Source organism: Zingiber officinale, chromosome 2A (assembly GCF_018446385.1).
Source record: "Zingiber officinale cultivar Zhangliang chromosome 2A, Zo_v1.1, whole genome shotgun sequence".
NCBI lineage: Eukaryota > Viridiplantae > Streptophyta > Magnoliopsida > Zingiberales > Zingiberaceae > Zingiber > Zingiber officinale.
Genome location: NC_055988.1, coordinates 135,270,514 through 135,298,183, shown reverse-complemented (window position 1 = coordinate 135,298,183; position 27,670 = coordinate 135,270,514). Strand labels below are relative to the sequence as shown.

General features: G+C 36.2%; 1 protein-coding gene across 1 annotated transcript; it reads left to right on the top strand.

Moving 5' to 3' along the window:
* The first annotated feature begins 9,079 nt into the window (after positions 1–9,079).
* Positions 9,080–21,150, top strand: LOC122042388 (ABC transporter A family member 7-like). The gene is made up of 18 exons (XM_042602488.1): positions 9,080–9,322; positions 9,416–9,755; positions 9,858–9,946; positions 10,027–10,171; positions 11,429–11,548; positions 11,639–11,763; positions 12,727–12,885; positions 13,122–13,284; positions 13,364–13,489; positions 13,591–13,674; positions 13,780–14,144; positions 14,995–15,195; positions 15,484–15,593; positions 15,701–15,785; positions 19,601–19,729; positions 19,805–19,910; positions 20,368–20,456; positions 20,611–21,150. Exons 1-18 carry the CDS (start codon positions 9,239–9,241, stop codon positions 20,905–20,907), a joined length of 2,817 nt encoding a protein of 938 aa, XP_042458422.1. The 5' UTR covers positions 9,080–9,238; the 3' UTR covers positions 20,908–21,150.
* The last annotated feature ends 6,520 nt before the right edge of the window (positions 21,151–27,670 follow it).

Below are 27,670 nucleotides of genomic sequence, written 5' to 3'. Positions count from 1 at the left end.
TGGACTTTACGATTGGAGGCGGGTACTTTTGACTTTATGTCTTTGATATGCATAGTAGTGAATTTAACAAATAGCAATAATTATGTTTATTATTTTGTTACGGTTAGTCACTACCCGCTACCTGTTACATGCTTGGTTGATTGCTTGTTTTGCATCTCATGTTATTGCTTACCTGATTATACATGATTAGGGGTAGTGATATAACCATGCTTCACCATGTTCAGGACCTAGGTGTGATACCTTATCTGTTCTGTGTACCCTTGATATGATTTATTGACTATGGTGCACATTATATATGTATATAGATTGGTTCAGTATATTACGATGCTTAGGGTCATGCACCATTCGCATGATTGCATGCTGTGTGATAGATTGCTCCATTATTGTCGAGCACACGCCGCCATCATCGCTCGGCTCCGCGACGCCTTACGGGTAGCGTGACGCAGCGGAAGCACGCCGCTTGCTCTCTGCTCCGTTGGTCCGCCATGGGTAGTGTGATTGCAGCGTGGTAGTACGACAGAGACCCTCCCCGATCGTGTAACGGAGATGAGAGCATCAGACTCCCCATTTATGATTTGGGATAGGAGTATGTGTGTACTCGACAAGATCCCGTCCACTGGCCACCATCGTGAGTAGTGACGCAGTGCTGTCACTACCTACTCTGGTCCCACCATTGGGTGTGAGATGGTTGATGGCCGTGGGTGACCATGACTGCATTGACATCATACACATTGATGCATTTATTTCTTGTGATTGTGTTTGCTGCATTTATTTGCTGCAAATTGGTTGGATGTCCATGCTTGACATGCATACAAGATTTCTATACCTCTCGGACTATTTATCCTTGTACAAGGTCCTGGTTAGTATAGTATTCTCCTGTTCATTTCAGATTGCATTTACCTTTATTACGTCAGGAGACTGTACGCATGATTAGTGCTAGATGTTACTTCCTTACTATGTATATCAGTTGTTACCCGCTGAGCGCTGGACTCACCCACGCCTCCGTTATTATTTTCAGGTTGATGCTGTTAGGAGAGAGTTCCAGTTGCTAGTCCCCTACAGAACACGAGGGCTTATTGATCTTTTGATTTTCTTCTTTATTTGACTATGTTTAGACTTGTTTTATTTTGATACTTGAATCTTGTATGGATTGTTTTACTTGTAGATTTGGTTTTGGATTTGTTTTTACTACATGCCTACCTAGATGGTAGAAGAGGTAAGTTGATTTTATCGTCGGATTTGAGTTTTACGAGTGTAGTGGAGTAGGAATATGTTTTGAGCTTTATGAGTGTAGTTGAGTAGGGTTGTTTTCGAGTCATCGTACTACTGTTCAGTTTGATTATTATTAAACTGCGTGGGTGTGCCAGCCAGAGGCTGAAATTTATATAAACTGCGTAGTTGTCTGTGTTGTTTGCTTATTATTATTGTATTTATTCCAGCCGCATGTGGCTGAGGTATATGGTGATTGTAGAAAGTTTCATATTGTCCACCATATAGGGGAGATGCTGCCGAAATTTCTTCTGACAGGGACTCCTCTGGGGCTTGACACGAACTAGGACCATAAAAGCGTACGTTTAGCTACTTATACTACAGGTGAGGGGTTACTTACATCCTGCGCTAACTTTCCTTACAATCCGATCGCTAGATTTCTGAAGAAGAAGATTGTTTCGACGATCTTCCTACGTCTATGCGTTCTTCTCGCGGAGAGGAACATCCTCATGCCGGAGTTGTCGCCGGAAGGTGCTCATACGATCCTAGGGATGGAACCCTATGTCTCTTGGGCTTTGTGCGCCGAGAGAGTGCGGGAGAGGGAGAGGGGTCAGCGGTGAGGGTGAGGGAAAAGTGTCGTTCCAAAATAATAACTCCTCTCTTAATTCCCTATTTATATTAAGTGATTAATACACCCCAACTAAACCTTAAATATAATTGCTCTCCTTTCTTTTCAGCACACCCCTGCTGGGGCCCCTTGGTTACTAAAATCACCCTATAAGTCATAGGGTCTATAGGTCTCGGGTTCAATTCCCGCTTAGGCTATTTCACGTTTTTATTTAATTTTGCTATTTCGGCTATTCTAAAAATTCCAGAAAAATATCCATATATTCCAGAAAAATAATAGAATATTTCTAAAATAAATTTGAGAATTTTCGGGTGTTACAAAACAACCGAAGCTCAAGGGAGACAATGTACTGAAGCCGAGTCGAGCGGCTGCCCGCTCGATCAGACGACAGAGATGCAAAGTTCAACTTTGGTCGAGGGGTTGTTCCGCTCAGCCTGGCAACAGACTTCGGTCGAGGTGCTACCTCGCTCGACCCGACAACGAGCTTCGACAATAACACAGTGGACCTTCGATCGAGCAGACACACACGGAGGAACAACTAGGTTCTGGTCGGCCAGACAGGGCACCAGGGCAGCGGAATTCCGGTCGAACGACCAACCGACTTGGCCTAACAGTACACTTCTGATGATATCTAGTGATATCCTTTTGGGAGTTGGTACCGCCGACACTAGGCATGAGCCGTCAGAAGATCGTACGGTAGAAGCTTCCACTGTCACTTCAAAAATATGCTCTGCTCGTTAAGGTACTGTGTTAGGGACACTTTATTGACAAGTCTTTTCAAGGAAAGCTTTGAGAAGCGTGCTCGCCTTAGGAAGCGTGCACGCGCGCTACCAGAGCTCTATATAAAGGGGGGTCAAAGCATCGGCGGAGGTATGCAATATATGCAATTTCATTGTTTACGCTACAATAGTCTTCTTGTTGCTCCGCTTTCCACTTCATCGCCGGTGACTGACTTGAGCGTCGGAGGACCAACACTGGGGACCCCTTCCCTGGCTCGACACTAACATAGTCTATGTTGCAGGTCCACTTGGAATCCACAGGAGGTCAGCGTAAGCGCCACATTCCCAGCTTTCTGTCTCTTCGACTTTCGGACAAGATCAGATGTAATAACTCAATGATATGCCTTTTTCTTATCTATATGATATTATCTTGCCTTGTATCTATTTGATCTAATGTGTATGAGATTTGTTTGCACTTTATTATCATGTTAGATTGAGCATTTGTGTAGGGATTGTTGATCTCGTAGAAGGAGTGCCCTAGATCATATGACCGATGTGCCTTAGTGATAGGGGTAACCCGTTTAGGAACGTCTAGGACGTTCCCTTGAAAAGAGAAACAATTCCTCACAAGGAAGTAAGGAATCATGCATATTTACTATCTCTATCTCTATATTTATTTAATAGGAATGTACTCTTGTGATCTATGACTGAGATGCCTTAATGAAAGGGGTTAACCATTTACGGATTTCATAGAAATCATCCCTATTCAATTCTAAGGGATATTGACCTAATTTCCATTGCTGGTTTGACATTGCAAGGGAAAGCTAGTAATAAAACTAACTTCCTACAAGTGCTTGTTAATTAAAGGTAGACAATTAGTGAACCATGATATCATCAGTAAACATCACAATGAAACCAAACTCCTAGAACACTTCCCAAACCAAAACCTCCAACACTTTCTCTTATTTTTTCTTCCCTCTTTTTAATTATGCTCCTTTTCCTTAGTAGTCAACTCTCAACCATCGATTGTTTAGCTAATTCTAAGTGAGAAATCACTAGTGCTTGTAACCAGTCTCTGTGGGTTCAATATCTTTATATTACTGACGGCGTAATGGTGCACTTGTGGTTTATAACAAGTTTTTAGCGCCGTTGGTGAGAACTGTGCTAATAACATTAGTAGATAGTCATTTGAGTTAGACTAGACTTGTTTTTTTTCAGTATTTAGAAGTTATATCTTGCATTTGCTCACTTTTATTTTTTTGCAATTTTATTTCTGCAATTTAAATTTTCAGCATTTTATTTTTAACTCTGATTCCTTTTGCACTGAAAATATTTTGTTACCTTGTTCTTGCATGTGAAGATCTAATCCTACAGGAGATCTATTACCACTCGATCCCGAGATAGACAGGACATTTAGAAGAAGAAGAAACCTGCAAATACTTCAAGCAAAACAAGAAGTATCTGAAATGGCTGATAAACCCTTGAAGGATTATACAATACCTTATGCACGTGAGCTTCGGTCTAGCATTACCAGACCACCAATTGAAGTCAATAATTTTGAGATTAAGCTTGTGATAATCCACATGGTCCAGCAAAATCAATTTGGAGGAGGACCACATGAAAATCAGAACCAACACTTAGAGTTATTTTACGAGATCTATAGCACAATGAAAATGAACAGAGTTCCAGCAGAAACAGTGAGATTACTTCTATTTGGATTTTCTTTAAGAGATAGAGCTAAGCAGTGACTTAACTCCTTACCAGCAAATAACATCGCTTCTTGAGAGCAATGTGAGCAACAATTTTTGGATAAGTTCTATCTGCCAAGCAAAACAGCTCACATGAGGAACTTGATAACCAGTTTCAGACAGACAGACTTAGAATCACTATTTGAAGCATGTGATAGATTCAAAAATATGCTTTTTATGATTTACTTCCCAATAATGTTTGGAAAGCACTTAAAGAGTTCAGTCTATTTTCAGAGATTTGACAACGAGATGTATTATGACGGTTGATATGCTTCGGCTAGAAACAGACATTCCTCTCATATTTTGTAAGCTAGAGCGCATATTTCCACCTAGTTTTTTGATTCAATGGAACATCTACTAGTATGTTTACCATATGAGCCACGAATAACTGGTCCTGTGCAGTACAGATGATGTATCCATTTAAATAGTTTTTGAAAAAAATTAAAGAATAATGTTTATAACAAAACAAGAGTTGTGCTTATCTAGTTGAAGAAGCATCTTTCTTCTGCTCCTATTATTTTGCTGATAATGTCAAAATCAGACATTGTAAGTGTTCTAAAAATTTTGATGATGCTTAGAATATAGACCCATCAATGCTTTCTATTTTTAAATTTTCTGATAAACCAATGGGTGCATCTATTTCTAGATGATTAACTCAACAAGAATATCATATTATAAGAACATACATACTCTTAAACTGTGATGAGGTCAAATTATATATAAACTAAGTTGACTTCTCTAATCAAACATTTATCTCTTTATATTTGTTTGCTTGATATCCCAATTATCTTAAAATTACCTTCTTTCACAGTTTGTATGAACAACAATTATATCTACAAAATTCATCAATAGAAATGTTGAACACCATCACTGCTTAAAACCATGATGCATTTTAGAATGATGAAGTGGAGAGACATTCAGTTGATTCATAACTACAATCCACATTACAACTACTTGTAGATGTTAATGTCACTTACGAGGAGATAGATGATGGAGAGATATCAAGCAGTGAGGATCTTGTTAAACTAACAAAGTCTAGCAATGATGATTTAGAAACTATTAATGTTGAGCAAAAATGCTTCGAGAGTCTAGCATTGATTAAATATTAGCATTATTGTTCATCAAGTAAGTTATACTTCCTTCATGTTTTGTTGCTTAATTATCATATTAGTAAACTTTATTATGATATGCTGTAATGTTATTTTATAGATATTATATATCATGACAGACCATCTAGCACCACTCCATGGATCTACAGTGCTTAGGATTGTTGGAGAGTCATAAGTATTTTTTATTATAGTAATTCAAGTTCTTTATTTATAACATATATCTTTTGTCTTAATATTTTTATATACAGGTTTACTCCAGATGGTCATTGAGTAGCAACATATATTAGTAGAAAATTTTAAAAAAGAGTCTGCATTTCTGATACTACATGGAGGCATGTAGACTAGGAGACGAAGAATTTTTATTATAACGAATTTATGGTAAGTAAATTGAATGTGTACAATATATTTATTATTTAATATACTAAGTTTTTAATTTTTAATTGTAGAAAAATTATACGTGGGAGGATGGACATGAGGTAGAATTTACAACGACTTGGAATATTTATTGTGCCAAATAGTACAAAGACCTCTTATATTATTTGAGAAGGAACAACACAAGGCTAGCTTATGTATCTGATGAGATCTGGGGTGCATGGACAACCACTTGATCTGCAGAGAGATGGTAGACAAAAGCTCTAAAATCTTGAGAAAATAGAAAGATAAAGCTAGGTGGCCGGAGCACCAGATCTACTTGGCATACATCAGGATCTCGATCCATTGTTGAGCACACTATAGATCTGGTGAGTTTAATTTAAAGTTATATAAATAAAATTTTTATTTATTAACAAACTTGTATAATTTTGGTCCAACTTATTTGTGTATGCAGGAACGTTCTTTAGAAAGACAACCCACTTGCCTAGAGATCTTTCTCAAGACTCACTAGGGAAAGGATGACATATATGTTGATTTTCAATCTAAGAACATTGGGGTTTGAATTATTAACTTTATTATATTTAATCATTAATAATGATTAATTAGCTTTAGTAATTGTGTACAAGATATAAATCATATATTTTTTTCCACACGGGTGGAAATGACAAGTAGGGTGGCTTATGCATCTCAGCCACCATTAGAGGGAGGGGAGTTACAGGATCTATCCACCTAGCAAATAAATGATATTTATTATGATGTTGTGGGTGGAAAGACAAAGAACTTCTCTCTCTATGACCTTGGCTCTCAGGCCAAGGTGGTATTTGATTGGTTGAGGACTCCTAGGGGTCGTGCTAGTTCCTCTTTTTCTTCTTTTGAGGTGAAGTCATTAAGAAAACAAAATCAAGAATTGAAGACTCAATTGACTACGATGGATCAAGGTAGGAGGAGAGGAGGGCTACTCAGTCGGCTAGCAATGAGCTGGCATTGGCCCAGATGCGAATAGTCATTACTATATGGGCTCAGTTACAGCCCGAGTCACAGCATGATATTGAGTCACAGGAGACTTGAGACCCATCAGACCTTACTGATAATTAGATTATTCTTAAGTATCTTCAACTACAACTTGATTTTTTTATTTATCATACATATATTAAGAAAAATATATTTATTCTATTTGGATATTATTAGATATTTATCTTCAATTGTATTATATTTTTTAAGGAGTTCGTATTGATATATTCACCCTCATCACCATGATCACCATCATTGGATATTTAAAATATAATCCATTTTTTTACATGTCAAATTAGTTATATATTATAATTTTTGAGTTATATATTACATTTGCATAGATTCCTTTTGATCATAATCTCTTGTATTTGACTTTTATAGGATTGTATTTGGATATATGTAGGAGATGTTTCATGATAAGTATTTTGGATATTTTATTTTGAATATTAGATATTTGTCATTCACTTTCGGATAGTTACGATTGTGTTTTGTACTAAATTTTGGATATTTGGATAGTTATGATTGCCCTTTTACTTAATTTTGGATATTTGGATAGTTATGATTGTGTTTTATATTAAATTTTAGATAGTTTGATTCTTTGTATATTGTGAGCATATTGTATTTGTGATTATATTTGTATGTTGTATATATTGTGATTTATGTATGGATTGTGTTTGTATTATCATCATTTGTGATGATTTTTATTGATATGAAATTGTATACAGGATAAGTTGTAAATTTAAGTGGATTTTTTAAAGTTTTTATTTAATTTTACCGACATAATAAGTATTTCATCGGTGATTTTTGATGGAACCCACCATTTCGTCAGAAAATATCAAATTTGTAAGTGAAATTTTGATATAATATCGATTGAATTACCGATTCAATCAGTATTTACCGACTGAATTCCTAGTTCAGTCGGTATCTACCAACTGATTACCGATTCAATCGGTATTTACCAACTGAATTACCGATTCAGTCGATAGTTTACTGACTGAATTATGAATTTAGTCGATATTTTTATTGACTGAATTTGAATCAGTCGGTAAATTTCATTACCCCACCGTCTAGATATGCCGACGGGATAGTGATTCGATTGTTAAAATTCACCGATAGAAATTTATATTCCGTCGAAGAATATTGATTGAATATCATTTCCGTCGGTAAGTTATATTTTCGATCCAATAGTTTCTGATATCATATATTCCGTCGTTATTCCATTGACAAGATTAAATATTGACAGAATTACACTTGAAAATTTAGTCATTATTTGTTGTTATTTTTATAGTGAAAATTTTGAGGCCTTATTTTATGATTTTTTTTGTGTTTACATTATTGTTCTTACTAGTTTCTTTGAGTTTTACTTTCTTCTTAGTATTATCATTCTTCTATTGTAATTGACTGTATAAAAAGATTTCTCTATCTTGAAAGTTTCTAAGAAAAAGAAAGTATAGTGATTTTCAAGGGATAACTCAGCTAACAAGTCCATAGGTCCAGAAATCAAAAGTTTTTAAAATACCTACACTCAATTTTATGTTTTATACTACTTTTATATTTTAGTAAATACTCACCTGAATTTCTCAATATCTATATTACACAAGTTTTTCGAAACCTTTAAAAGAGTAAGAGCCAGCCAGCCCAGCCCAGCCCAGCCCATTCCATGGGTTCGGCCTAAAGTCTTATAACAAATGCTGCGGGCCTGCGGCAGCCAGCAGAAGCTTTCCGTGCACGGGATCGAGCAGATTAGGAGATTAGGGGCATAAATGAATCGAGTTGGTTAGAGAATTTTTCTAACCGGTTCAAAAAATATTTAATTTGTATTTAAATTTATCGAATTACAACTGAACTAGATCATGTTCGAATTTTTTTTTTCAGTCAAATTCGAATTCAAATTATATTATTCGATAGTTCGTGAACCGTTCATTAAATATATAATAAATAAATAAATTTTGAATATTTCGATTATTTATTTTCGAATAATAATTCAAATTCGAATCTTTCAAATGGAACTTGAACCCAAATTCGAACTGAATTTAAATAAAAAACTTTAAATTTTTCGAAATTCGAATTAAATTCAAACTCAAATATAAACTCAATTTTGAATCTTAAATTTTTCAACATATTCAACTCAATTCTGTTCCTTTATCTCATGGATCAGACGTTATGAAGGAGAATTCCAGCGCTGACTCGCTTCCATTGGGCCATTGGCTATCTCGCGTCGCACTCAAAAAGTCAAAGACGGAAATGGAGATGGAGAATTCTTCTTATTACTACTGTCCAATTTGTAGTACTCGTCGCGTCGCCAGAAACTAACCGTTCTTTCTATCTCCTTCCTTCCTTCCTTCTTTCTCCTTCCTTCCGTCCTTCTTTCCTACTCCTCCAAAACTAAGCCAGCGAATCCGCCCTGCTCCTCAGACCTCAAGAATCAAAGGCATACTAGACATGGAGCCACCTCCCTCCTCTCGAGGTCCCGCTAGCTTCCGCACCCAAGCCAACGCCCTCCTCCGCAAGAATCTCACCTTCCAGGTTCCTCCTTCTCGCTCTATCATTTGATTAAATTCTTGAATGATGATAGATAAATGAAACGAATTTTGACTTGGAAATCCATTCATCGGGCAGAAGCGGAATCTGAAGACCAACTTCGGGATCGTCGCTTTCCCCTTCTTTCTATGTGCCGTCATCGTTATCATCCAGCAGGTGGTCAACAACGAGCTGAACCAGGACAGGTACCAATGCGGCTGCCAGGACGGTGTCTGCGGCCTCCAGTACTCCACCCTCGACCAGGTCGCCACTTGCCCCATCCCCAATCCTCCCGAGTGGCCGGTGCTCCTCCAGATCCCCCGTCCCGAGTACCGCGCCGTTCGCGACGCCGGCCTCCCCACCGAGGATTCATGCAGGACCTCTCTGTCCTGTCCCGCAGCACTCCTCTTCACCGGCGGCAACCGTTCCCTCGCCCAGAGTACCTGAATCATCCCCTTGCCTTACTTATTTCCTTTCCCGCGGTGTATCTGCTAGTTTTTTTCTTTCTCCTTTTATTTATTTATTTTTCAAAAAATTATAGGTCTGGGGCAGACCCTGTTGCAAGGTTCTTCTTCGTTCTCGTCGCTGAATTCGTTGGATTACCCCAGTAACATGGCTAATTTCGTGCTTGTAAGCTCTTGTGGAGAACTGTTCTCTTCCTTCTGTAATTAAACGGAGACAAAATTTAATGCTTTCCTACATGTGCCCAGGGGACGGACACATATACCAGAGACACACAGTTCATTGAGCCCGCTTTTATCTCGGATAGACCTTTATATTGGATCCAACAGGAGTGCCTGTCCAATGCGACAACTCCACTTTCATTTCAAGTTGCTAACAGATCTATTCAACTGGGTAACATATCTTACCTGTGTCAAATTATTCTTTTTTTGGTCAACATCACCTATGCCAAATTATTCTGATCTGGTTTCTTGTAAACTATTCTCATTATGCAGTGATTCATGTTTACCCTAGTCACCACTGTGGTGGTTTGGTATCTCAACACAAATTTTATTGATATCTTACAAACCCATCAGACAATAGCATGTGAATAGAGAAGGAATGGTAAAACAATAGTGCCTTTCTCTCACATATATCCACAAGAATGTTTGGTTCAATATTAACAGAATGGGAATGAGTGAAAAAGCCAACATGACCTCTAGATCATTGTCCATTGGATCACAGTTCACCCAGATTGACAATTTTCTTGATCTCTAGATCATTGTTTATTCGATCATAGTTCAACCAGGTCGACAATTTTCTTGCTTACTTCCCCACAATAGATTGCATACAACAATTTTCTTATTTTCCAAATATGTATTCACCAACATTCTAACTTTACTAAGGAGCTACATTATATTATGCTTTCTTTCTTGTATACATGAATTTTGATGAGTGGCAATAGTAGATAACGTGAAACTTGTCCAGCTCTAACTGAAAAATTGATAAGATTCTTAAAGACTAAATGCGTGAAATCAAAAAAAAACACACACACACACACACAAGTTGATGAAAAAATCATTAAAAAAAAATCAAACTCCTTTGGATCATCCATTCCAATTGCATTGGTGCTGCTGATCAGATTGATGGGTACATATACTCTACAGCTATGGACCTAATTCTAAACCACTGTCTACTTGTGCTATTTGCTTGTCCGAAATGATTGAACATTTCAAGTTAACTTTATTCTTTCGGTTTTTGGGATACAAGATAAATTTGTGGAGTGATTAAATCTCAGAAAAATAAATAAATTTGGAAGTACATGTGTCAGTCACCAAGAATAATATTGATGCAGCACATTGAACAATATTGGAGGTCTATTTGAAGAATACCTATGGCAACATATTATCTTGTAACAGCCTAATTTTGGCTGAAATGGTTGAAACTTTTGAAAGTTGCTGAATCTGGTGTAAAACCAAGCTGATTCTTCACTATTCTTGTAATTAGATCATGCATGGACTGTTCTATATCTGATTTTTTTTTCCCTGCTGGTCAACGATATCATGAAAATTTGTTTTATTTTCTCTCTATATGCTTCTACTGTTACCTACTAACTTTTGTTTCAATGTGAAATGCTTTGTTCTGAATACTTATTCCTTGAAATGGAAACAGAGTTACAGTGTGTTCAAGGACTTACTCTGTGGCGTGATAATTCATCACAGATAAATGATGAGTTGTTTAGGGGTTACCGAGAGGGAAATTCTGAGAGGAAGGAGAATGAGTACATTGCAGGTGACATTTTGAAGTGTTAATGTTTTCTTTTGCTTTTGTTTATTTTTGCTAGACTGGATTGCTTATGCCAAATAAACTTTTTTCTTGCAGCCTATGATTTTTTGAACTCCAATGAAAATGTATTTAATCTAAGTATTTGGTATAATTCAACCTATAACAACGACACTGGCTTTGCGACAATTGGATTGACACGTGTTCCTCGTACAGTAAATTTGGTATGCATGCTTATTGTTATTTACACCTTTTTATTCAAATATTACCAGGAATTGGGATGAGAACAAAACATTATTAGAATATTTGGTTTAGCTTTTCATGTGTTTCATTTTGTTCTTAGTATTTTTTCTTCTGTATTAGCTGACCCCATCTAGTGGAATAAGCTTTGGTTGTATTTTTTCTTCTATATGAAAAGTATATATTAGGCTAGAGTTGTCATACGAATAAGCATGCTATGACCTCAAATATGAACTTGTTGCCTACTATTTCTTATTACAACAAGCAACATATTTCACAAACTTTATCCCAGATTACAGTGGCAGGCTCTTCTAGCCTTATACAAGCACAACCAGCCTCCTTACCTAAATTTACTAATTACTGTGCAAAAGCTTTGCTCCAAGGAAACCAACAAATAATTCCATTGACCATCACATGTCTATGATAACTTTGCCAACTAAGACTAAGAAAGGTATTTAACAGTTTAGTTTTGGTGTTCGTTTTCGCATGTAATATCATAACTTTCACATGGATTCTATCTCAGACCTCCCTTGTTCATGTAAATATAAAGTTCACATCTGAGAGAATTAGCTGGTTCAATACATTTCTATCTAGTCACTTGTCTTTAATCATATCTATAGAATTCTCTGCAATAGTTTAAGGGGTGAGTTTGAGCTAGCTGGCTTACCCATAGCATATGTTTTTTCTTATTTTTATTTAGTTCACTAATTGACTAATGTGTCAATTCCAGTAGGTGTTGTTAAGTACTTTTTTAGCTTCAAGTGAATATCTTTAGCTATCTAAATATTTAATTGTTTCTAAACAAGATATAAGAAGCCCACTTTGACATCAGATCTGATAACTGCATTATATTTGTATGACCATCCTTTCCAGAAATGTAAATGATAGCATGCTTGTCACATATCCATTAATTTTGAAATAACCAACTAACCTTGTTTGTTTTGCAGGCCACTAATGCATACCTAAAGTTTCTCAGAGGTCCTGGTGTGATATCAATGTTTGAGTTTGTTAAAGAAATGCCAAAATCTGGGACAGATCTTAAGTTTGACTTTTCTTCTATACTTGGTGGATTATTCTTCACGTGGATCATTGAGATGCTTTTCCCAGTAAGTTTTTATGTGGATCTGTACAATGGTCTGATTGAACATTAACTAGTCCTATGCTTCTTTATCCCTTGTGCACTTTTGCATGTTTTCTTATAATCTATAATATATTGTCATGGGGATCTTAAGGTCTACACAACTGTCAAGTAATTTATTCGAAAAAGCTGTTTCTTAAAGCTATCTTTCAAATGGTTTAAGCTTAAGCTAGATCAATAGATTTTGTTTTCTTTCTCATGTAGGTTATTCTGACATATCTTGTCTACGAGAGGCAACAAAAGTTAAAAATGATGATGAAAATGCATGGGCTCAAGGATGGTCCCTATTGGTTAATATCCTATATCTACTTTTTCTCTCTATCATCACTCTACATGCTATGCTTTGTGGTGTTTGGCTCTTTAATAGGTAAATGTTTGAAAACTTCATTAATTTATGCAAGAATACACATGACTTCACTGAATTGGATAATTTACCTTTTTTGCAGGCCTAAAATTTTTCCGCTTGAATGATTACAGCATACAGATTGTCTTTTACCTGGTATTCATAAATTTGCAGATTGCAATGGCTATTCTTGTATCATCCTTCTTTTCTGCTGTTAAGACTGCTACAGGTGAGATCTACGTGTTGGAATTGTTTTAATAGAAGAAAAAAAATGCCTAAAACTTCTGATTGGTGTAATGATACACTTTCATATGAAATCTAATGCTGCAGTTGTCGGGTACATTTATGTATTTGGTTCGGGATTATTAGGAGAGTTCCTTTTCCGATTTTTTATTGAAGATACTTCTTTCCCTAGTAAGTTTTCCTTTTCCAACTTTCTTTAAGCATTTATCTTAAATATATGTGGTTCAATTATTTTCCAAATCTTCATGTATCAAATATAAGATCTGTTGCTTTTAGGAGCTTGGATTATAGTAATGGAGCTCATTCCTGGATTTTCCTTGTACCGTGCGCTATATGAGTTTTCCCAATATGCTTTTATTGGAAATTTAATGGGGACTTCTGGTATGAAATGGGGAGATTTAAGTGACAGCGAAAATGGGCTGTTAGAAGTATTAATCATTATGTTTGTTGAGTGGTTAGTATTGCTTCCAGTTGCATTCTATCTAGATCAGATATTGGGTGGTGAAGTCAGAAAGGATCCTCTATTTTTCTTGGATTATTTCCACAAGAAATCTACATTACCTACAACTACAAGGCCTGGTATGCAGGAAAAAGGGTCAAAAGTTTTTATTGAAATGGATAGGCCTGATGTTTCTCATGAAGTAAGTTATAAAACTATCCAAAATTCTTTGTTAAATGTTAATCTTGCTTATATTTTGATACATGTTGACTCTTTGTTCTGGATAAATCTTACTGAAATAAGTGAGATTGCTGAGAGCCAACAGAACAGACATATTAGAAACTTCATCTTATTGCAGCTTAAAAGCATTCCTCGTTATACTTCTATTAGAAACTTTGTGCAGGATAACAAGATACCTGATTCAGAGATTTGTGGAATTTTATCCATTTCCTTTCACTTTTCCATACCTCTATTTCTTTTCTCTACCATTTCCTGTCAAGGAAACACACACTTTGTATAATTTCTTCTTTTGTCAATATCACTGTTGCTTTGATCCTGTAGAGTGTTGCAGCTTAAGAATCTTGATAAACAATTTTCCAGTACTAGATCTAGTGGCATTGACCGAAGTAGATTAATATGTTAAGATAACCACCATTAGATATGACAGCCATTAGGTTAGTAAGAACATTTTGGCTGATACTATAGTGATCTATATTTGTATGTTGATAATGGAACATTTTCAGTTATATCGAAGTGATAATGCTTCTTTAGTACCCTTAACTACATTCAGTCATCTTTCTGTTTTCAAGACCTTAATGTACTATTTTCAAAAGGATCCATTGAAGTAGAACTGTTGGTTACCTTGGTGTGTCTCAAAGAATCATATATTTTGGAAATAAGATTTGCCATGATTGACCTTATAGCTTTTCTATTCCTAAAGCTCAAATTGTATTAGTCTTTCACATATTTCACATTATTCATTTGCTGTCCTTTTTTACGTCAGCGAGGAGTCATATTTCACATTATTCATTCTCTGTCTTTTTTTACATCAGCGAGAAGTCGTTGAGCAGCTGTTACAAGATTCTAATATTAATCACGCAATTATCTCTGACAACCTAAGAAAGGTATACCCGGGAAGAGATGGAAATCCAGATAAACTTGCAGTTCAAGGATTATCTCTGGCTGTACCTAATGGTGAATGTTTTGGCATGCTTGGTCCTAATGGTGCTGGAAAATCTACTTTTATCAATATGGTTTGTGGAAATTTCACTTCTGTCTCTACTTTGCTCATTTTAATGAAAATGGTCTGTTACATTGCATGTAATCTCCTAGGCTTTGTCATCATCTCCATAATTATTGGAGGTTACTTGACATATTCTCTCTTTGCAGTCAATTAAGCATTTTTTCTCTGCAGAGAAGGAAGTTCTTTCTATTGATTTATGCTTCATCTTTTAAGCAATTTGATATTTGGATACCTTATCTGCCATTAAGATGTCACATTTTTCAAATCTATCCTAATACTTTGTTTTCTGTACTCACAGATGATTGGACTTGTCAAACCATCTTCTGGCACAGCATATCTCCATGGAATGGACATAAGTATCAATATGGATGAGATATACACAAGCATGGGCGTGTGTCCGCAGCATGAGTAAGGCCTCTAAAACTTATTACTTCCACTTGGGAATATCAGTTGCTAGAAAATGTTATTTTCTTCAACTAATATTTCATATGAGTAATAAATATCTTCAAATACAGCTTGCTTTGGGAAACACTAACTGGAAGAGAACATCTATTGTTTTATGGCCGACTGAAGAATCTCAAAGGCCCCACGTTGCTGCAGGTATTGGGTGACTACTAATCTAACATCTTATACTTAAGCTAAGATGCACTTTCTGTCATTTTAATGCATCTTTATGGCTTGTCTATTTTTGATACAAAGTTACTATTAGAATTGCTAATTTCTACCCCATCACAAGGAGAGTGATAGATATTTCCACAGTATAACTGTGTTTCAGAATACAAACCATATCATTTCTAGTTTTCAACTGCAAATGTTTAGGAAAAGAACATATGCCAATTTTATGAGTTCTAATACAACAACAACAACCAAGCCTTTTCCCACTAGGTGGGGTCGGCTGTATGAATCCTTTTACGCCATTGAACTCTATCTTCTATTATATCATCATCTATATTTAAATAAATTTTATCTGGTTTTATTGTTGCTAACCAAGTCTTTTTTGGTCTTCCTCTTCCTCGTTTGATATGCATGTTTATTATAGTTTCACATCGCCTAACTGGAGCATTTATTGGTCGTCTAAGTACATGTCCGTACCATCTTAAACGTGTCTCTCGGAGTTTTTCCTCAATAGATGCAACTCCAACTTTCTCTCTAATGCTCTCATTTCTTATTTTGTCCATCTTCGCATGTCCACACATCCACCTTAACATCCTCATCTCTGTAACTCTCATCTTCTGCTCATGTGCTCGAGTCATAGCCCAACATTCAGCTCCATATAACATAGCAGGTTTAACTGCGATTTTATAGAACTTACCTTTAAGTTTAAGAGGTACTTTACGGTCACATAAAACACTCGACGCTCCCCTTCATTTCACCTTGTATTCTATGTAAGACATCTCTCTCAATCCCTCCATCATTTTGTAAAAATGATCCTAAATATTTAAATCTCTCGGTTCCAGGCAACTCGTTCTCTCCTATCTTAACAATTGTTTCATTACTTCTAATATTGCTAAACTTAAATTCCATATATTCTGTCTTTAATCTACTAAGCTTAAAACCTTTCCCTTCTAGTGTTTCCCTCCAAAATTCTAGCTTAGCATTTATACCTTCATGTGTCTCATCTACCAAAATAATATCATCTGCAAACAATATGCACCACGGTACTGTGTCTTGAATGTGCGTAGTGAGTTCGTCCATAATTAGTGTAAAAAGATCGGGACTTAGAGCTGATCCTTGATGTAATCCTATCTTTATTGGAAATGGTTCAGTTACTCCCCCTGAAGTCTTTACTCTGGTCGTTACATCCTCATACATATCCTTAATTAGTTCAATATATGTTACGCTAACAGCTCTCTTTTCTAAAATTCTCCATATAATTTCTCTTGGGACTCTATCATAAGCTTTTTCTAAGTCAATGAATACCATGTGTAGATCTTGCTTTTGCTCCCGATATTTTTCAATTAATTGTCTAAGAAGATGTATAGCTTCTATTGTCGACCTCCCAGGCATGAACCCAATTTTCTCACTGCGGTCTCCTTCCTTAATCTTTTTCTATTATTTTTTCCCAAAGTTTCATAGTATGACTCATTAGTTTAATACCCTATAGTTTGCACAGCTCCCTTATTCTTATATAAGGGAACTAGAGTACTTATCCTCCATTGATCAAACATTTTTTTCGTTATCGATATCATGTTAAATAATTTTGTAAGTCATTCAATACCTTGTTTCCCTAAGCACTTCCTTACCTCTATCGGAATATCATCTGGTCCAACGGCTTTTCCATTGTGCATTTCATTTAAAATTTGTTTTACTTCTGAAGTTTGAATTCTACGATAAAAATTAAAATTTCTATGCTCATTTGACCTAATTAAATTACCTAAGTTAAGTTGGTCACCTAAACCTTCATTAAAAAGTTGATGAAAATACCTCTTCCACCGCTCTTTTATTTCTCCATCGTTTACTAATACCCTATTACATTCATCTTTAATATATTTTATTTGGCTAAGATCTCTTGTTTTTCTTTCTCTCACTTTAGCTATTCTATAAATGTCTCTTTCCCCTTCTTTTGTATCCAATTTTTGATATAACCATTCAAAAGTTTCATTTTTTGCTTCACTCACTACTTTCTTAGCTTCTTTCTTGGCTATTATATATTTTTTTAAGTTTTCCTAGTTCTTACAAATATATAATTTCTTATAAGCTATTCGTTTTTCCTTCACTTTCTCTTGTACTTTCTCATTCCACCACCAAGATTCTTTACTTAGTGGTACATGTCGCTTTGACTCACCGAGTACACTCTTAGCTACTATTTTCAACTTTGATACCATCTTATCCTATGTTGTATTAGAGTCATCGTATATTTCACCTAATGCTTGTGCTTCTACCTTCTCCTTAAATATATATTACTTCCCATCCTTTAACTTCCACCACTTAATTCTAAGAATTATATATATTTTCTTTCTATTGATACTATGTTTGAGGCGTATATCCAACACTACTACCCTATGTTGGGTAGTTAAGCTTTCTCTAGGGATGACTTTGCAATCTTTACAAATCTTTCTATCATTTTTCCTAACCATAAGAAAGTCAATTTGCGATTTATTATTCCCACTTTTGAATGTGACTAAATGTTATTCTCTTTTCTTAAAAAACGTATTAGCTAATATAAGGTCATATGCTATCGCAAAATCTAATATAGTTTTCTCTTCCTCATTCCTCGTTCCAAACCCATAACTCCCATGTACTCTCTCATATTCCTCATTTTTCACTCCAACATACTCATTTAGATCACCTCCTATTAAAATCATTTCATTTGGTGGAATATTTTGTAATATTTCATCTAAGTCCTCCCAAAACCTTGATTTGGTAGCTTCATCTAATCCTACTTATGGTGTATATACGCTAATTATGTTCATAGTTTCTTTCGCCACTATTATTTTAAGGCCTATAATTCTATCTCCTTTTCTAACTACTCCTACAACTTCATCCTTTAACAAATTATTTACAATAATACTCACTCCATTTCTTGCTTTACTCTTTCCAGTGTACCATAACTTAAAACCCGAGTTCTCTATCATCTTTGCCTTCTCACCTGTCCATTTTGTCTCTTGTACACACAAAATATTAATTTTTCTTCTAATCATCATATCTACTACCTCCATTGATTTATCAGTGAGAGTTTCTATGTTCCAAATCTTAAATTATTAGTTTTCCTATCATATTTGTTCTTATCTAACCTATGGTGTGAAAACTCTTGTCTATTTAACACTCCACCCAAGTTGTTATGGAGATGTAGCGGTCCTTGCTGAGACATTACAGTCGGACCCTGTAACGCGAACTCTTGCATATTTATCACTACACCCGAGTTCTAGAGATGTAGCGGTCCTTGCCGAGACGTTACAGTCGGACCTTGCAACGCGTTTCTTCTGAGGAACAACCTAGCATTAGCATAATAGTTTAATGGATTCATTCATTGAATATTTGTCATAGTTTGACGCTGGCTGACAACCTAACGCAACCCTCCTCCTTTATCCGGGCTTGGGACCAGCCATGACCGGTCGTCATGGGCGGAGTTCTAATAGTTTTAAATTATTATTCTTTTATGATTGAAGTGAAAATGTGTGCTCATCAAAATCATGGTGCTAACTAAAGAAAAACGCATGATGCTCATTGTCGTTGTTTGTTTACAAGTTGAATGGAAATTGATTGCCTAGTTACTTGGCCTTCTAAATAATCATAATTTTCCACTTGATATAATTGTTTTACCAGCAAGTTTTCCAGTTCAAATGATGCCAAATGGGGAAAAAAAATTATTAAACTGTTTGTTTAGTTTTCTAAAACCTCTATTGTAGAATCAATGTGAATGTCTGAATATTTCAAGATCGTATTGTCATGTTTTACATTGTTTTTTCTTCCAGGCTGTTGAAGAGTCCTTGAAGAATGTGAATCTGTTCTATGGTGGTGTTGCAGATAAACAGGCTGGAAAATATAGTGGTGGAATGAAAAGGAGACTTAGCGTTGCAATTTCTCTTATTGGCGATCCTAAAGTACACATATCTTGCTGATGATTTTAAACATAAGCAAACCAGATAAGATAATTAAAAGCAATTTATCTTTTTTAGGTTGTTTACATGGATGAGCCGAGTACTGGCCTCGATCCAGCATCAAGAAACAACTTATGGAATGTTGTCAATCGTGCAAAGAAAGATCGGGCAATTATATTGACAAGTATGTGACATCTACCTTGCTTATTTGCTTTTAACCTTATTCAAAATGAGAAAAAAAGAAAAGTGATAATAATTTAAACTTATTATATTCTCCTAAATAATATAACAGTTGTTGAATTGGGATTTTGGGAGGAGTTCATTCCATTTCAAATGACTAGTCATTTTAGTATACACATATGGACCATCATACTTGTCCAAGTGAGATTGACAAGTTTAGAGCATCCTAACTTTGACATCCCCTAACGTCCATAATGATTTAGTAAAAACGTAGCCTTGATTATAAAATGATTAGCCATTTGATATATAAGCAACTATCACATTTGTCCATGTGAGACTTTGAAGATGGAGCATCCTTACCTTCAATACAAGCTAAACTGTTAATAAGTGCAATGACATTCAATTTAATCTTATTATCAGTGACCATTTACCTCATCATTAAGATATTTAAATATCTGCAGCACACTCAATGGAGGAAGCTGAGGTACTATGTGATCGTTTGGGTATCTTTGTTGATGGAAGCTTTCAATGCATAGGAAATCCAAAGGAGGTAGGCAAAGCTGTTTTGAGATTGTACTACTTTTTGCAAGAAAACTGATCTCACTACAGAAATCTGTGTTGCAGATTTCTAAATATAAAAGTAAATCTCATGTATGGAGAAGTTTGTTACTAAATAGTTATCATTTTTTTGTTCCTGATGTTAGCTCAAGGCTAGGTACGGTGGGTCTTATGTCTTTACCATGACTACATCTGCAAATGAAGAAGAGGAGGTAGAAGGGCTGGTTAGGCAATTGTCACCAAATGCAAACAAAATCTATCACATCTCTGGAACCCAAAAGTTTGAGTTGCCAAAGCAAGAGATTCGAATTTCCGATGTTTTCAGAGCAGTTGGGATTGCAAAAAGTAAATTCACAATCCATGCATGGGGTCTGGCCGATACCACTTTGGAAGATGTCTTCATTAAAGTTGCCAAAGGAGCAGAGTTCAATATGCTTTCATGATCGTCCAAATAGTTAGAGCTGGTGCACGTTCTCAGATATCATAGGATAAAAACAATCTTTACATCCTCACAAAAAAAAAGTATGGCTTTCATAGAATACTACATTTTAGTTGCGAGAGCAATGATATAGGGTCTCCTATATATGTGCATTTGTGTCTTAAAATTATATTATAAACCAAATTTTCCATTGTTAACTAGACTTTTGTATATTTTCTCAATTTGATCAATAAAGTTTGGCTTATGGTTAAGTTAATCATCTTGCAATTATAAATTTCTTTGCCCAATAGTCCATTGATTAAAATTTTATGGTAAAGATATTTTTCTGAGCATCTTTGCAATTCTTTTACTAACTCCTTGATAAGTTGTGGTTGCTGACAAGCAAGTTGAGTATCTTTGTACAAAGCTTATTGACTTGTTGACTCTTATTTCATAGAAGCCTACTTGTTTCTTGTCAAACTTATTAGATTTTTTTTTAAAAAAAAATCATTTTCTACCATAAAGGCTTCTTGGTCACCATCCATCGATTAGTCTGAATGTGTTGCTATTAGGGCCATGTTCCCATTCTTGTGTTCTTCCCCTTTGTGTTCTAACCCTACAATTCTAAATTCGTGCATTCCGTAGTTAAAAAGAATTCTTGTAAAGTACATATCCAAGTTTTTTTAGAAATATAAAAGGAATCAATAATCGACACCCATTGTGTTGTCTCGGGGAACACATTGATTGCACTTCGAATAATGTCTATGTTGGTCATTACTTCACCAAGATTGCCAAGTCCTATCAATATCTCCTTGAGTTTGGAATGAAACTTGGCTACTGATTCTCCCTTTTCTAATCTTAGGGTGCTGAACTGGCTCTTTAGTGGGTCTTATTTAGCTAGTTTGACTTTTGGATTCCTTCGTGTAATTATATCAGCTTTTCCCATAACTTTTTTGCTCATTGATATGCTCCGACCTTGTTGATCTCCTGTATGGACAAAACACTTAGAAGGTGATGTTTGCCTTACAATTTATTATGATGTCCTTCCTTTACTTTTCGCCACAACACTCTTGGACAACTCAAAATTATATTTAATAGATATCATGATATTGAATTCTGTTGTGAAAAATATCTCCACTTTTATTTTCATGGCACGAATTCTCCTTCGAACTTGGGTGGATAATAGCTTGATCCAACAACTCTTTTGATATGTATTCCTTCCTCTAGATATAGATGCTCAATCAACAATAACTTCTTCTAAGTGGTCGTGTTTTGATATCAATTGATAGAACCTAAGTGGTGTGTATCACAATTTTAATGTTTGTGTAAGAGTGAAAAACGTGATAGAGAGGGGTGAATATTGCTTGATAAAACCCTTTCTTTTACGAAAACAATCACATAGCTGAGTAGCAGAATAACTAAAAACAAAAACACACGTTCAGTTACTTGGTTCACAATCTAACAACTACTACTCCAAGACCCACGGTCCTTAAACCGTTTCCAAATGGGCAATCAACTATAACTTCTCCTTCCGAAAAACTTTTGGAGGATGAGAAAACATACAAGATAAAGAGGATATAGAAACACACTACTATTGCTCAATTAAATGAAATGCAAGTACTTATAAACAAATTACCGACAACAAATTAGTAGGGTTGGGCGTAGGTTATCGGAAAGCTTTGGCGTATCAGCACTTGCACGAATAGAGCAGTGCATAAAAGAGAGATAGTAGAGAATTGACTTGAATTGTTACTCAACCTCGGACCTCAAGGCTCCTTTTATAAACTTTTCATCTGGTCAACCGGACCTTTTTTGGTCAATTGATCTCCAAAATCTACCTGGCTTTGCATCTAGGTTCATGGTCTACCCAGATTGTATCTTTTGTGAAATTAGCCTTATCGGTAGACCGACTTCTTATTCGATCAACTCAACATCTGAATTTTCTTTTTCTACTTGATCCTATCTTATCTAATCTGTGCTTGCCATATGTATTCGATCAACTGACTCCATGTTTGATTAACTGAACCTTGTTATTTCCTTTGTTACTTGATCTGATCTTATTTGATCTTTATTTACCAAATATGATCGGTCAATTGATCATGCTATAGGTTGACCGAATCAATATTTCCTTTGTTGGTTTGATTCGAATCCGATTTATTCTTATCTCCTTAGATAGGTTGGCTGAACCACCATGTTTGATCGACCGAACACTTTGTTCAATCCATTTCTTTATTTTCTACAAAACAAAATTAGTACAATAATAATAATAGTAATAGTAGTGATCATGCAAAACAAAGTTAGATAACAGATTATTATGCATGAATAATTTAGATAGTTAAGACCTTCTGATTTTGACTTAGAAACCTTCATTGGTTTCTTGAGTGAGATCACCAGCTAATATTTGTCCCAACTGAGACACGTTGTCAATGCCTTCTTTTTAGAAGGACTTCTCTTCTTCATATTCTTACCTTACTCGCCAAACATCCAATTTGATTAACCTATTTGGAATTCTTCCTCTGCTCATATCTAATTAACCTATTAGAACTTTCCTTAATATTTGGTCCAGCTCATCAAGTGCTCTACCAGATTAGCTCATATGGTCTTTTACATGGTGTCTAGTCCTTCTGATCCACTAAGACTCCTTGTCTAATGTCCTATTTTCCTGACCCACTAGGTCTTTCTGATGCATAAAGTCCGATTTTCCTGACTCATAGGACTTTCCATATTAAGTGACTTGCACACTTAACTAACATATCAAACACATAATGTTTAACTTTAAACTCTATGTTAGAGATCAAAATATAAGTTTGATTATTAGTATTGACGGTAGTAATAATCTCTCTCTTTTAGATATTTGACAACACAATTTAAAGTTAAAGAAAACTATACCTTTTTTTTAAACAAAGTTTAACATTCTTTAACAAAATTTCAAACTTTAATCCAAAGCAGTTAAAATTTAATCAGAAAGAAATGATTTAACATGCTTTGCTAACTTAAACTTAGATCAGAGTTTAAAGTTTAAATTAAATTGAAACAAGACTTGATAACTTTAACAACTTAAATTATAACAAAAATGGTAAATAATCAGTTCATGCTTTAAGTTGAAAGTTCAATCAAGCTTGTAACTTAAACTTAACTTCAATTTAAGTGTTGGTTCAATTTTCTAAATTTTCTCTTAGCCCACTTTAAACTAATCTCTCCCTTTTGGCACACATCAAGATAGGAATGATTGCATAATTTTCAAAGTAAGTCAAAATAATATATTTTTTTCAAGAAAATAAAATTTTCAAGACAAAAATGCATTTTCAAAAAATATTTTCAAGTTAATAATATAATTTTTCAAGATATTTTGAAAAGCAATTTTCAAAATTTCGAAACATAATTTTTAAAGAATTTGCATATTTTTTTTAAAAAAAAAAACATTTTCAAGGATTTGTAAAACTAATTTTTTTTTTAAAAAAAAAGTTAATAACTTACACCTAGATAGATGTTATTCTTAGGAAATCATATTAATAATCAATCAAATATCGATTAAGTGCAAAAACATAAATTCAAAAAGTCAAACCATAGCAAGCAGTCAAACAAAAATAAACCAAGCTACCTAGTAATCAAACTACAAAACATAACCATAGTAAAGTCTAGATAAATTAAAGTCTAGTCAGATGATGGAGGAGGTTGTTTCTGACTCATGTGCCAAGCTCTAAGAAAGGCAAACATGCTTTGCTGCTCCTTCACCAGTGTATCGAATTGCTCATTCATCTGCTAAAATCCCTCTTGCATCTGTTATCGAAGACTAGTGTATCGATCATCCGACTGTAGAGGGATCGGCGAGGATGGAAGAGGTATATCTATGGGTGCGCTAGTGGGCTCCGTAGCTGGCTAGGTAATGGGCGCCTCGTCCTCAGGCTCCTCATCATGTGGGCCATGTGGATGATGTTGGTGTTAGGTACATAATATTTAACTCAGAGTTTTGATATATGAATAAGGTTAAAATTAGGTTAGTTATGATTTAATCAATTATATCAAGTTTGCAGTTGCAGGTTATTTGACAGGTATTGAAGTCCTAGTTGTGAACCAGACAATGACTAAATTCTAGTAGAACTAGGCATCTGAAGTCTTGATTGGGAGTTAGGCATGAGCTAAGTCATGGTTGGAGTGTCACGCCCTGGAGGAGTCCATGTCCGAAGAAATTTTAGCAACATCTCCCCTGTACGACGGACAATTTGAAACTTTACTACATCACCATATACCTCAGTCACATGCGGCTGGATTAATAACAATAATAAACAAAACAATAACACAGACATCCATGCAGTTTATATCAATTTCAGCCTTTGGCTGACACAACCACGCAGTTTAATAGTAAACAAACTGAACAATGATAATATGACTCAAAATCCACCCTATACTCAACTACACTCATAAAGCTCAAATCCAACGATAAGATCAACTTACCTCTTCTGCCGTGTAGGCAGACATGTAGTAAAACACATTCAAATTCAAACCCATCGATAAGTAAAACAATCCATACACAAGATCCAAGCATCAAAACGTAACAAGTCTAAATACAGTCTAATAAAGAAAACCACAAAATCAACGCTCATCCTCGTGGACTGCAGGAGACTAGCAACTGGAACTCTCTCCTGACAGCATCAACCTGAAAATAGTAAATATCCACGGGGTGAGTCAACTCCTCAGCGGGTAACAACTGATATACATAGTAAGGAAATAACATCTAGCACTAATCATGCGTACAGTCTCCTGACGTAATAAAGGTAAATGCAAACAGAAATAAACAGGAGAATACTGTACTAACCAGGACCTGGTACAAAGATAAACAGTCCGAGAGGTAAAGAAATCCTGTATGCATGTCAAGCATGGCCATCCAACCAAAATGCAACAAATAAATGCAGCAAACACAATCACAAGAAATAAATGCATCAATGCGTATGATGCCAATGTTGCGTCCTGGTCACCCCTGAAGCCAGTCAACCATCTCACACACAATAGTGAGACAGAGTGGGTAGGGCTGTGACAACCGTGCACTCTGTCGTCACTGCTCCTGATGAGTGACCGAGTGGACGGGATGCTGTCAGAGTACACTTATCCTCTTACCCCAAATCATAAATGGGGGAGCGCAATGCTCTCATCTCCCAGTACACGATGACGGGGAGGAATCTCTGCCGGCTACCACGCTGCGTCACACTACCCATGAGCGGACCAACGAAGCCAAACAGAGTCCCTGTTGCAACACACTCTGTCAGAATCGACCACTAACCCATGAGTGGTGGTGTGTGCAGATCCATGTAACTGGCGATGTGCTCAACAATAATGGAGCGGACTATCACACAGCATGCAATCATGCGAATGGTGCATAACACTAACCATGGAAATATCCTGAGCTAAACCATATGTATATAGAAGGTGCACCTTAGGTCAATGAATCAAATCAAAGGTACACAGATAAAACAAGGTATAAAACCTAGGTCCTGAACATGGTGAAACATGGTATATCACTACCCCCTATAAGCATGTATAAGCAGGTAAGAAATAACATGAGATGCAAAACAAGTATCAACCAAGCATGTAACAAGTATCGGGTAGTGACTAACCGAAACAGATAAGAAACATAATTATTGAAATTTGTTAAATTCACTACTATGCATATCAAAGGACATAAAGTCAGAAGTACCCGCCTCCAATAGGAATGTCCAAATCCGACATCGAGATGCTCGTCTCGCGTCAAAACCCTAAGTCACAAATAAATAAATATAATTTATTTAGCTACAATTTACATAAATAGATAAATAAATTCTTAAGAACTATTTAGGGCAAAACCCTAAATCAACCTCCTCGACCTGCCTAAATTAAATCCAAATCATACCTAACTTACCCTCTTAGTATTTAGCTTAACACAAAACCTTACCCAAATTTTCCGATGCCTCAGCGCTGCTCAAATCCTGAAGAACTTACTGCCGAGATCCGGAGAAGCTGCTGTGGGAAAATAGTGACAAGTTCCACAGTTATCAGCCAACAAATTCAGCACAGGATCCAAATCAAAAATTCAAATACCTCTGTCTGCCTTACCTAACTCGATACCCCTTGTTTCCCTCTCTGTCGGCGGCTGGTGGCGAAGGAGGACCCGGTGGTGAGGTCTAGGGTAGAAACGTTTGGCCGGCTAGGAAAAATCTCAGTGGCTGGCAACCAGAGATCGGCAGGGGCTCATCTAGGGCTTGCTTCTTCCGTGCAGAGGGTGACTCCGAGAAAGGGAGACAAGGCCGGCGGTGAGATCAGACCTAGGGCACGAGCGGAGGTGATTAGAAAAGAGGCGTCGGCTGTAGAGGCGTCGACTTTGATGGTTTCAGTGGCAGCACAGAGGGGAGAAGGGCGTCGGCTGTGGCAGCGGCTCGGGAAGCAAAAAGGAGGAGAGGCGAGGGAAATCGGGTTCGGCGATGTCCCGTGAGGCAGCGGCGGCGCTGGGAACTCCACGGCAAGGGGCGACGGCAGAGGAGAGCTTCGGGCAGTGGCGAGAAGTGTGGCTGTCAAGGGAGGAAAGAAGAAGGGAAGAAGAAGAAGGAGAGGAAACCGCCTCGGCGGTTAGGGCAGGCGTCGGGCGCGCGATATGAGGCTCGGGGAAAAGCTTCGGCAGGGAAGAAACGAAATGAAGAAAAAATAAAGAAAATAAAAGAAAAAAGAAATATAAATATAAACATTTCCTCGCTTAAATAGGGTAGCCTAAACAGGCTTTCCCGGGGCCCATTTTTTCCCCGAAAATTCGTCCATACGAG

Excerpts from the sequence above, each read along its gene's own strand:
- LOC122042388 (XM_042602488.1), top strand. The coding sequence starts at position 9,239 with ATGGAGCCACCTCCCTCCTCTCGAGGTCCCGCTAGCTTCCGCACCCAA. Across the intron at positions 11,764-12,726 it reads TTCCTCGTACAGTAAATTTG|GCCACTAATGCATACCTAAA; the intron begins GTATGCATGCTT and ends TTTGTTTTGCAG. Across the intron at positions 13,675-13,779 it reads TGAAGATACTTCTTTCCCTA|GAGCTTGGATTATAGTAATG; the intron begins GTAAGTTTTCCT and ends TGTTGCTTTTAG.